The 12,748-nt window shown below is 43.8% G+C and overlaps 1 protein-coding gene across 3 annotated transcripts in view; it reads left to right on the top strand.

Annotated features, from left to right (window-relative positions):
* Window positions 1–12,748, top strand: part of dock11 (dedicator of cytokinesis 11) — a 60,931-nt gene that overhangs the window by 1,048 nt on the left and 47,135 nt on the right. For all 3 annotated transcript variants that reach the window (XM_040140492.1, XM_040140491.1, XM_040140493.1), the window contains exons 2-8: window positions 5,039–5,155; window positions 6,929–7,018; window positions 7,837–7,919; window positions 8,607–8,673; window positions 10,235–10,330; window positions 10,950–11,084; window positions 12,268–12,451. In XM_040140492.1, coding sequence (XP_039996426.1) covers window positions 5,039–5,155; window positions 6,929–7,018; window positions 7,837–7,919; window positions 8,607–8,673; window positions 10,235–10,330; window positions 10,950–11,084; window positions 12,268–12,451 — 772 coding nt within the window. The remainder of the gene's footprint in view (window positions 1–5,038; window positions 5,156–6,928; window positions 7,019–7,836; window positions 7,920–8,606; window positions 8,674–10,234; window positions 10,331–10,949; window positions 11,085–12,267; window positions 12,452–12,748) is intronic.

The following is a 12,748-nucleotide window of genomic DNA, read 5'->3' as shown; positions in this document are numbered from 1 at the left end:
ATTTAGGATCCAGCTGATACAGCATTTGTGTGCCTGTGTATGCACGCCCGTGTGTGTGTGTTTGTGTCTGTGTGAAATCCTTTTCATGTCATTTATTCAAAGGCATGACATTGTCTTCAATCTTCCCGAGATGTCACTGCAGATTGCCGCTGGCCTGCTGATATCTTGGTGTGTTTCTGGTTCAACTGAAACCACCTGATAACTTGAGACACTTTCTCACTATGTGACAGTGACAAACTGCAACTTCCGCCTGAAATCACGACAGTCATACATCTTGGACTGTTTAGAGAGTGGAAGCTGGGTGAGTTTGTATGAGATAAACTCTTGTTCCCTTGGGATTCTGAGGTCCGTAGTCTGTAGTCTTATGATGATCCTCTCGAGAGGAGTGACGTCAAGAGTTTCCCAGCATAATAATCTTGTGATAAGGTTCTGATTTTCCACAACAAAGGTGTGTGTGTGTGTGTGTGTGTGTGTCTGTTTTCTTGTTTGTAGTCATGTGTATTATTTGTGTTCTGTTGTGATTTTTTTTTTTTTTTTCTGTTTTCCTGTTTGAGAGTAGCAGGTTTTGGCAGCTCATTTTATGGAGTCAACGGTTGGCTTGGTAACTGAGAACAAACCCTGTTTTGTGGAGGGTGCATGGCCCGCGTTCCTCTCACATGGGGATTCCCTCAGGCATGCTGTGACCATGCTTTCTCTGCGTGTTTTGTGTGTTCATTCTTGACTTCTCCATCTCTATCAAGTCAGTCAGTTCCGTCCAGTGTCTGCTTTTAGATTTCTCGGGAACAAACAGGTTTGACATGTTTCCAAGCAGGAAGTCAAATAAAGCTTTATAATATGTATTTTTTTTTTTCTCTAAATGATGTAAACCAACCTTATGCCAATTAATATTAAGTTGCCTCATGGGAATTTCCATCAGCTGATGTGTCTGATTACTGGTTTTCCCTGAGTTCATAGAAAAATCTGTTGAATAACCGTTGTCAGGTCCTCTTCTGTGTCTGTGATTGCCTGTCTATTTATACATAAAGATGTTGGGGAACCAGTGGGCAGGATTTATCAGCCAGATCAATGGAAGGGACCATACAGTCCCCATCTCTTGGAGCACTTGATTCTAAAAAGATAAATTCTGTGAAGCCTGTGATGTATAGGTGCCTTCTGTCATGTCAGGTCAGGCTACTTCAAATATCAAGCTGTCTATCTATTTCTGAGGATACTGTAATTACGGCTTGTGTCCTTTGTGTGTTTAAACTGTATCCTTGATAATGTTAATTCATTAACTTCAACTTGGCTCCTCTTATAATTAGTTTCCTTGGTGTTGTATTATTACCAGTATATAAAAATGAAATCTATTTAAGGGTTTTGTTGAGGGGGGAGGGGTTTAAGCTTCCAAATGGGGGCAGCACAGAGAAGGTTTGTAAACCTCTGCTATGCAAATAAAAATGTAATCTGTTGCCGTGCAGAGGACACGGAAACATCAGCCTCCATGTGATTCTATGCCCAACCAAGCACGTCAGTATGCAGTTAGTAGAAACACTCAATCCGGTTGACATTTCCCTCTGCCGTGTAGCCTACCACATCCCTGTCCAGTGAAACCATACAGTTCTATATTTGGTCATCTTTTGGTGAAGTTGTTAAATATACAGAAGGATTAAATGCGATATGGGGGTTTGGTGGGTGGGGTTAAAATGCACCGTCACAAAGCTTCAAGTGAGGCTTTTTTTTCTTGTGTAATGGAAAGTTGACATTTTGGGGACACAGCGTTTTCACTGGACAACAACACACTTCTAGTCGGTTATTTGCTAGTAACAATAAAAAAGGAATGAAGTTAAGCTAGTCAACTGTCTAATTAACAGAAAAACAGTGTATTTTTTAGCTATATATCGAGACGTTTTGGAAACTTAAATTCTAAATCATTTTCTATATATTTGGTGTTTAAATCCTTTACCTAAGAGCACACCCCTAATGTGAAATCATGTTAATGCAAAAAGGTGGCTCTATTTATATATTAATACATTTTTTTGGGAATAGATGGGGAGTAATAAAAGGATAAAAGAAGCTTGCAAGGCTCCTTTTCTTCCCACGAATGAGCCTCCGTGTGTCCGTGCTGCTCATATACACCCAGACCAGGGCACTTACTAGGGTCAGCTGTGGGACAGTTGAGCGGCCTCATACTATATGTGACTTGCATGTCATTGTGTGTTTGCGCACTCATCCATTGTGTGTAGGCGTAAGCTCCTAGAGCCAACGTGGTAAAATCCACCTGGTCGTGTTGGAGTCGTGAGTGCCTTACATCTGCCGAGCTGTAAGGGGGGGCGCAGACGTCTGGCAGCGCACCCCTGCTAACACCATCATCGTCGCCACCTTCGTCACAGTCCCCCGACGGCAGACTGGGAGTTGTGCTTTGTACTCAGTGATTGGCGTTTGAGTGTTCTCCAGCCAGACTGATAGCTGACAGGAGAGAGCGTGTCATAAATAAGATGGGAAAGTGCGTTGATTTGCATCCATCATACGGCTACACCCAAGTGTTAGGCCATGTCCTTTAGTGGTTTAGCATCTCTCTCTGTTTCTCTGTGTTTCTCAATCAGTGAGTCTGTGGCTTCACAGCTAACTGTTTGTGATTCTTCAGCTTCTTTCCTCTTCTACGAAGAAAAGCAGAACTTTTTCTCATCTGTCTTTTCTTCTCTCTCAACTTGCTTCCCCTCCCTCCCTTTCTCTCGCTCTCTCTTTCTCTGTAATATGATCAGTGCTGCAGCCGAGCCACTGTGCGCTGCGGAGCAGTTGCCTCTGACTCTGCGGTTCAGCTTGTTGCACATGACAGGAAGCGGAGCTGCAGCTTCGGGTGCAGGCGCGGCACAGCCATATCTAATGCTTTTAGCAGACTTGGAGGTGTTGTGTTTTGCTGCTGCTCAGGCTGCTGGTTGTCCAATGAGTAGTGGGCCTGTAGTTAAAAAGATCAGAGTGATGCTAAATGACACAGAGATATTGACGAATACCAAATTTTGCGTTTCACAAGTATTAATAGGGTCGGGAAGATTTTATTTAGATTAGTGGTTCCAAAAAATGTGAGACGCAGGGTTTATGTGGACAACTAAGAAAGTCAGGGTCTGATGGAAAGATTTGCAGCGAACATGTACATGTAACCAGCTTACTGGATTTCAGGGGCCAAATTGCTGGTTAGACAACATGGAAGGAAAACGTTCTTTCTTTCCCGTAGTGGCTTGTGCACAAACAAGGGGGAGATTTTAACCCCTTAAACTTTCCAGCCAAACATCGTTCAAACCCACAGCATATATTTTTTTCAAGTTCCAGGGGAGATCCCAAAGTTTCCAAGGATACCAAACATGTCAGGCTGAAAATTGAGGAAGTGCGTGTAAAAATGATGCACACAACAACTCGCATATTTCTGTTTGATGGAATGAAGCAGCCGTGAAAACATGGTGTCTTGGGTTTGAATGTTAGAATGCTTGTTAGAATGTTTGAATGCTAGATGATGTTTGAAACATCATCTAGCTTTAATGTGAAGCTGGAGCTCGCTGATACACAATATAAAGTATAGATGTGATACTGTCAGACAATATGGAATTAACTTATTCTCTCAACTTTAAAGTGACTTATAACCCCTGAACTTGATTTAAAGTCTGAGGCACTTCATGTGAAATAACCCCTAACTGTTCAAACTTTGGCAGAAAATTGTGTGTTCATGTTGGACCCCATCACTCTTAGTAAGAAGCCAGTTGAGAAAATAAGTTTTCCGAGCCTTAAGCGGAAAAAAAGGGGAAAGCAGTATTTTTTTACGGGGGCCAGTTGGGCACAAACTGTTAAACTGGATCTCTCAAAAGAAGACCTCAACCTAGATAACAGCTGGTATCCAGAATAACTACACATGTAAACATACCCAGTGCTGGGAGGGGAGATCAGCAGAAAAAAAAAAAAAAAAACCAGCAGCCAAACTACTGCATAACTTTATTACTGGCTTTCTCACTCTGCCGAGTCCAACAGTAGGAAAACACCGCTCTGCATCTCAGCTGCTCGACACTTCAGTGGAAATATGACGGAGTGTACGGTAGAAAATCACTCACTGATTTTACTTTTTCCCAGCTGTAGGGCACAGTCTGGGTTTTTGGAGTCCTTCCCCCCACAGTGACTCCTCTACAAAGCCGTACGTCGGCTGCCCCGCGTGTATTGGCTACAGACTCGGTGGCACTGGCTCAGTAATGTGGCACAGGAGCTGATCAAATCCATACAGTCTGATTTCCTCTGCCTGAGTCCAAACGGCTTGGTGTTGCTCAGCCAAGGCTTATTGGCTAAGCTATTCATCACCATCTTCTCTGCTTAGCTTGAGCTTAAAGTGGCACTTTCTTGGAATTAATTCTGAATCTTTCCGAGTGGTTTAGGTTTATACTTGTGATCACATCTTGACCTAGTTGTGGAAGGTTGGGTTTTGGCCTGTAGGCCTTTATGTGATATAATGGGGAAGATGATTTCATATCATCCACTTCTCTATGAAACTCAAAAGAGGAAGATACATTATTTAGCTAACATGCATGTGGCAAATGTCTGTTGTGTTTTTTTCCATTATTTCATATACTTTGGGTAAAGACGATGATCTTCATTTCACTGCACATTTTCCATCAAGTCAACTATTATAATTAGTCTCTTTTCCCACCGTTTTGTCTCACCTTCTCTCCCCTGTCTGTCTTTGCCTACATGTTTGTTCTCAGTTGCCTCCCTTTCACAATCTTCTGTTTTTGTTTTTTTTCTTTCATCCACCCACAATTCTCTGAGCAACCATTTCCCTGTACCGTGACGGCCCTCTGACCTTTGCGGTTGTCTCTTTGATCTCTTGTAGCTCTGCTGTTACACGGGTGGTGAAAGGTTCTCGGTGGTCGAGCCCTTGTTAACTGCTTTCCACGAGTGGGGGCGTGTGGACCTTGCCCGAGCCACAGTCAAGACAAAATAATGAGAACATGTGATCAAATAGGTCTAGTTTGTTTATTTGAAACGACAAGCGTTTGTATTCTTGCCTGTCTTCCCCTCTCAGGAGCAGCCAAAGATTATCGAGCCACTGGACTATGAGGCTGTGGTGTTTCAGAGAAAGGCCCAGATCCACAGTGACCCCCACAGAGACCTGCTGCTCTGCCCTGTCGACGATGTCTCGGTGAGTCCCCTCATCCCTCACCACTGTGTCCTCTGGGACCGGCTCTAACCCAGGCTCCCTTCCGTCATCAACATGAAGTCTTGAGGCAGTTTTCTGCTTTTTAACAGTAAATCGTGCTTCCTCAGACGCTACGTTTCAAAGGTTATCACTCATTATTCAGAACTATCAAATTAGGCTGTATTTGGCTGGCTGAGATGGTAAATTTGTCATTATAGTTGCTTTTGCCGTTCAGTACATTTTCACGCTAAATAAAGGACCCGACCAATGCAGGAATTCTGCGGCCGATACCGAGGGTTACAATGTCATATATTGATATATCAGCCAATATTATTCTTTTTACATAAACAGATAAAATACACACCGTTTTACGGCATAAAAATGAACTTTTCAGCGCTTGTCCTGTGTTAAAACTATGAAATGGAGACAGTGTTTCTAAGTGACCTCATGTCTTTGGCATTTCTGAACTACAGTATATTTTCTTGTTACTGTTAACACATTTGCTGATACCAGTATATCTGCAATAAGGGAATAATAATAACGATGAGACATCAGCACAGCCAAAGATGGCAGATGGACCTCTGCTGTATAGTGCAAGAGCAGCCCCGAGGCCTTAAAGAACAATTCCAATTTCCGACAACTTTGATCTACTGAAAGGTTGATTTGTCTATTATTTTGATCATTTATTATTACATTGTAGTCACCAAATTAACATCTGGGGATGCGGTGACATTACTAAACACAGGAACAGAAGCAGTCTGATGACAAATGGCATTTACGGTGCCCTCGATTTCGGTTTTACCCCCAGATACAGTGGTTTAGAGAATGTGGCTAAACTATCAGCTGGTTTACAACCCGCTTGATGTCACAAATGCGTTTTTTTCTTGCACTGTCCCAGATCCCAGCAATTACCTTGGTGAGTACAATGTTATCACAAGAGATGGATAATAACAAAAAATAAAACTCATGATTTAATTAACTGAATATATCCTTTAAAGTATTCACATAACAATCAACATTATGTATATAAAACAGCAGAACTGTCTGATTTCCGTTTGTAAACTTGTCATACAGATGTGCTGCTTATTTGGACTGTGAGACATTTGTGCACATGTCTCCTCCACCACTGGAATTCACTCCGACGCCTGTAATTTGAGTTCCCTTCCAAATTTCATACTCAGGACACCTGTGCTGAGACCTTCTCAGTAGACAGCCAAATCAGCAGCCTTTTTCTTGTAAAACTGTCTGAGTCAAGCAGGAACAGAGAGCTGTAAAATATCACTTACTAAAGAAAGTTTTCCGGTCATTAATCACTGTTCATCCCCAAGACGTCAGGCTCAGTTTTTTACGGGTCGGTCCAAGGGGGCCGGACCAGTCAAATACAATCCAGCCAGTTACCTCTGTTCCGTATTTACTGGCGCTGCTTCAGACACATGTGGTTTTGTTTAGAAACACATCTCGTTCCGTGTCTAGTTTTTTTTCCCCGTCCTGAGAGGATCTGTTGACACTCGTCTGTTTCTTTGAATCGCTGCATTCTGTTTTCTCCCAGGCTCTGTCCCTCTGCCTCTCTCACTCACTTTCTCTTTGCCTGTTGTTTTTGGTTTCCTGCTATCTAACCATGATGACTGTTTTCGGCTCGTGTGAGTTTCACACTATGTGTGTGTGTGTGCGTGCGTGCGTGTCGGCGTGCGTGTGTGTGTGTGTGTGTGTGTGTGTGTGTGTGTGTGTGTGTGTGTGTGTGTGTGTGTGTGTGTGTGTGTGTGTGTGTGCCTACAGGAGTCCCAGATCTCCCGGCAGAGGAGGACTGTTGTTCCCTCGGTGCCCCAGAATGCTGAGCGGGAGGCCAGGAGTCTGTTTGCAAAAGAGGTACACTAACACAGTAGTCCCACGTGTACAGTTTTTGGCCCCACTTTATGTCAAACTGCACATTTGTATCAATAACATCTAGTGCTTTCTTTTGTAGTGAAAGAGCTGAAGCTGAGGTATTCATGGCTGACCTTAAAGCTTCTCAATAATATGACTCAAACTTCCTATTATCAATTAGAATCTGCTCAATAAAAATCAGACATTAACTGCAGTGAGTCAAACTTAAAATTCAACATTAAAAGAGGATTTCTTGATGACTTCACAACGGCCTTCATAACATTCAGCCTAAGATGGCCACTTGAAGCTCATAAAGAAACACAGAATGCACAGGCCAGTTGTAAACACTTGCAATACTGACGAATTATTTTTTTAACAACAAAAAACAGACTCTCCTGGCATGATGTGGATACACTCTGCTGCTCTGCCAGGGTCTAAATCAACGGTCACAGGAATTGTTAAAACAGACCATGGCTTACTCAGCATCATTTGAACAAAGACCCATTCATTTGACTTAATATGGGAATTCTGCTTGCAGTTTCACACTGAATCAAATAGTATGTACAATGAAAACCATCTTGAGTAGTAACAAATAGGAGCCACGGCAGGGGTAACGATTCCTTCTGCTGCTTTGCAGCCTTTTTTGAGTTCATAAATGAATGATATCGAGCTCGAATTTTCTCCCTAAAATAGGGAACCAGGCATGAGTCACAGTCGGAGGAAAGAAGTGTGGGCCTGGCTAAGTCACTTTCTGGCGTGGCATGGTTGTTATATTTGAATGCTGCTCCTAATCCAGCTTTCTGTGTCTACTTGTTTGGCAGTGCATCAAGATGTACAACACCGACTGGCATGTAATCAACTACAAATATGAGGCTTACTCTGGTGACTTCCGCATGTTGCCAAGGTAAGGAAGATAAGTGGGGGGGGGCTCATGCAAATAAATTAGAAATGCAGTTTGGACATGTGGAAAATTTAGAGGTTAGGGGTCAGAGGGTTTTGCAAAACAACATCGGAGTTCTTTACTGCCAAATATGTAACATGTACAGAGGATTTACTCTGCTCACAGGGGTCTGGTTGATGACGACGTGCAACAAATCACTCTTCTTGTATATCGATGCAGCTCTGAGGCTTCAGCAGGGTAAAGGAAAATGCGGCATACAAATTGAAATAGCTGCAGAGATTCAGCCAAATGTTCCTCAACGACACAACAGGTGCAGCCCAGATGTTTGGACCTCATATTTCAATGCTGAATAAAGCTTCCTAAGGAAATTATTTTTGTCTCTGCAACCTGCACTTGAACCATAAGTTAGAGTGAAAGAGATTTATATAGAACAACAGTCCCCAAATACCCCTCAAAATTCCACAGGACAAAAATCACAATTACAGACACGGGTGAGATTTATTGAGCAACACGGGACATACATACAGTGAAAGACACATGTAAATCAGGCAGTAATTTGTTGCATGCTTCATCAAAAGTAAGGACATAAAGAAGCCAGGTGTTAAAGAGAGATCCGTCATTTCAGGGAAAGTACAGCAGGGAGGGGGCTGATTTATCAACTATTGACCCTCTCTGACTGTCTTTTCAAAGCAAAGGCCTGAAGACAGACAAGCTGCCAGCTCACGTGTTTGAGATCGATGAAGACACCAAAGACGAGGTGAGTACAGGGGCCCGAGCGTTGCTAGATCGCAGACGTTGATCACTGCAGGGAGGATGAGTCGTCTGCTGTTAGCCCTTTGTGGCTTTCGGTAATGTGCTATAAGCCCTTCTCGGATATTGCGATGATCCCTCTAATCGCTTTGAATCACGGAGATAAGACAAAAATTGGCTCATTCAGAACATGGCTGAATATCCTGAAAATATAAGCAGAGAGAGCAGCCCTGCCAAGCGCGGACCTGCACTGAACTGGAAATCGTGGTGGGAGGAGTCCCAGTCACTTATGGGCTGACGGTCCTTTGGTCCGCCTAGCAGTGTGACCCCCAGAGAGACTGAGCGCAGGGCAGTGGAACCGGAAGCCTTATAACATCCTATAAATAGCCCTCATCGATCCTCCTCCCCCTAATCTCAGGCCGGATGCGGATCAACTTAGACAGAGAAAGGGTGTAATTGAAGGGAACATAAATGCTGCTGTGCTGGGGAGTGCAGTGAGATGGCTCTATTATGCTCTAAACGGCTGCTGTTGCACGATCCTCTCTGTCTGAGGCGGCTGGTCTAGTAGCACATACACACATGATAGGGAAGTGTCTGCCAGTAAAAGGGTTAGCTTTTCTATGGTCCTTACATAATCCCTTTTTATCCCCTTTGCCGGCCTGTAACAATAAATCGATAATAACCCAGTCAGGGACATCAGGCATTAGGTGTCAATGCTGAATACATATGAGTCAGGGCGTGGTGATGTGTGTGTGTGTGTGTGTGTGCATGGTGGTCGTCCACTGTCCGCCGCGTCGTGCCTGAAGGAGGGAAAGGGGTGAGCGAGCTGCGGGAGGAGAACCGACAGCCAATTAGATTACAGGAGGAGGCTGGAGACAGAGAGACTGAAGTGTGACACGCAGAGGACAAAATGCCCCCTCGATGTGATTCGGCTCATCTCGATTCTGCGGACACGCATATACACACGCCTCTGCACACCTCGACCATTTTCACTCAATGTCATGATATGTGTGTCATGCTCTTGGGCCTCCCCGTGCCGAGAACTCCTCCAAGTGGGCGGTCGCATTACTCCCGAGGGTGGGAGTGTGTGTGTGTGTGTGTGTGTGTGTGTGTGTGTGTGTGTGTGTGTGTGTGTGTGTGTGTGTCTGTGCGTGCATGTGAGAGTGCTCACTAAGAGACCAGTCCCCTTGGGATGAATGTTTATGTTTTGTGTGGTGCTGATGAACAGTCCAGTGGTAGTTAAAAGATAGTGAGGCTGCACTGACAGGGCTGAGGCGGCGTTACGGTGAAATTGTCGTGATGAATTGAATTCGGTGAGTGTGTGATATGTTAATATACTGCAACTGTCATCAGGGAATATTTCTCCAAACCAGCAACTTATCAGAAAAAAAATGAACAATGATTCATGGCACTAAAAACTGTAAACGATCTCAATAACATTAAGCTTTCCGAGACTGTACATTGTCTACAAGTACAGTGAGTGCTGTGATGTTTATGTAAGAAGCACTAACCTGAGGTAGTCTAGTCTGTCTTGATTGATTTCCGGTATTTGCGTTTGTGTCTATCAGGACTCATCATCGCTGTGCTCCCAGAGGGGAGGCATCATGAAGCAGGGCTGGCTACAGAAAGCCAACATCAACAGCAGTCTGTCTGTCTCCATGAGGGTGAGTCACCAGCAGGCCTCCTGCCTTGGATTCGTACATTTGAGCAGCAACAAATGAAACAGCCACAGCAACAACATGTAGGCAGCACTTGGTCGACATGGCAACTTCCGCCCTTCCGCCAGGGCTCGCGCACCATTAAAACCATACTCTCTCTCATCGCCTGTGTTACTGCATCCCGTCACACTGTATATTATAATGTTTACACCAGTGTCCGCAGCTGCGCTCACATCAGTATTTACATCTGTAAAGTGTGACAGTACGCCTCTACTCCAGCACTTGGCAGCGGTGTGAATGGGCTTTATCGGTCGATCAGAACAGAAAGTACCATAAAACCAACAGTTAATGCAGTAAAAACACTTTTGTAATATAAAACAAGGAAAGACACATAAACACAAATGATAAAAGAGCTACTGAAAGATCAATAGATAAAATAATATCTATTGTAAAAACAAAGATCTTCAGTCAGGAATGTAAATCCCATTAGCAGAGAAACATAAATTTAGGCAATAAAAGATGCATTTAGAAGCCACATTTCATACTGCATTTTTCTGTAATGAGTTATTACAAGCTGCTAAGATAGGAATCTCCATGACCTGCTCTCCATTGCTCTGACTTACAGGTTTTCAAAAGGAGGTACTTCTACTTGTCCCAGCTCCCCGACGGCTCCTACATCCTCAACTCCTACAAGGACGAGAAGAACTGCAAAGAAACCAAAGGCTCCATCTACCTGGACTCATGCATAGACGTCATTCAGGTATGCAGGGATGGGGAAAAAATTCAGGCAGACAGCGAATGCACGGTTGAGAATACTGCAGTAAGTTGCAGCAGCAGCATTTTTTTTTTTTTTCAGTTTTACAAAGTCCAACTTTCAGTATACCATGCTGTTTGTTTAATTGAGCTCTCCTTGGATGTACTCACCCCCCGTGCCCAACGTGAGCTTTCACTCCTTGGCATTGACTCCCACCCTCGTGAAAGTCCTGGTCTTGCCACACTCCATGGGCTTTTAGCTGCTTTGATTGAAGACAATTATTGCATTCCATTGACTCGGGCAGAAAGGTCCGGCTCTAGCAGATTTTGAGGGGTTGCCGCTGCTGGCTCCTGGCACGGGCTGGTACCTCATTCAGGTCTGCACTGACTGAGGAGGCTGCCAGGAATCTTTCGGTTTGATGAACACACTCAGGAAATGAGTGGGCAGAGTGAGGGGAGTCATTCTGGCTTGTGGGTTTAACACGAACGCTTGTGTTTGACATGCAAACCAGGTTTTGCACCTGTCCATTGCTGGCTGAACTATAATGGCTCCCTATTTGTTTCAGAATTTAATGTAATTTTCTATTAATTACTTTAAATCCCTACATGGTCTGGTTCTGCTTTACATTTCAGATTTTTTAAATCCTTGTGCTGACCTGAGACCCCCTCAGACATGAAAACCAAATGTGGTTCAAAGTCCCACTCTCCATGCTTAAGACGAAGGGGGGTTCATGCTTTTACTGTGCTGCAGCTTCGATACTCTGGAACAAAGTCGCCCTCAGTATCAGATCAGCTGAGACATTGCCGCATTTTAAAAAGCTTTTAAAAACCCTCATGCACAGACCGGCATTTTTCATAATGCACGGGGCCCAGGCTTTTCATAATTTCTACTCCAATTTTTATATTGTTCTTTTGGTTTTTTGTTTTGTTCCTCTATGTTCAGCCACTGCCTGAAATTCTTGTTGTATTTTGTGTGCATCTGTGAAGCACCTTGTATCTTTGGTTTCGACAGGTGCCATAGAAATAAAGTTTACTTACTGGCTTACTTTTTTCATAGAGAAAATATCTTATCTGATGCCAAACAACAGTCTTTACTAAGGACTTGGTCTGTTTTAAATCTGTTTTGTTTGAGGTAAAGGGTGAAGAAAAAATGAAAATAATCTAAAATAGAATAATGATTCCTTTGTCAGAGTCCTAAGATGCGCCGTAATGGCTTCGAACTGAAAATGCAAGACCGGTACAGCCACTTCCTGGCTGCAGACAGCGAGGCAGAGATGGAGGACTGGGTGGCCACACTGAAACAGGCTTTGCAGAGCAGCAGTGAGGCCGGCCAGGACAGAAGGAACGGCGCAGAGTCACTGGACTGTGCCTTGGGTGAGTTATATTGTACATACATCTGAAAAATGAAATACTTGTGAAATACACATACCTAGATCCTCTTTACGTCAGCCTATTATGATGATAATAATAGCATGTCTGATCATAACTTCTGAGCCTGTTGTAATGGTACCCGGGGGTTACAGTAACTCCTTTCACTGGAGGGGCTCCGAAACTCACCTGAGAAGCTGGGGCCCCCTGCTGTGACGTTTTAGTGGCTTCCATATTCCAGCGATAACGAGGCAACAAAACAATAGGCTTAACGCTACACCTGTAGTTGCCGCCAGTGCGCAG

The sequence above is a fragment of the Xiphias gladius genome, chromosome 12, assembly GCF_016859285.1.
Source record: "Xiphias gladius isolate SHS-SW01 ecotype Sanya breed wild chromosome 12, ASM1685928v1, whole genome shotgun sequence".
NCBI classification, from domain to species: Eukaryota; Metazoa; Chordata; class Actinopteri; order Istiophoriformes; family Xiphiidae; genus Xiphias; species Xiphias gladius.
This window is presented reverse-complemented; position numbering and strand designations above follow the sequence as displayed.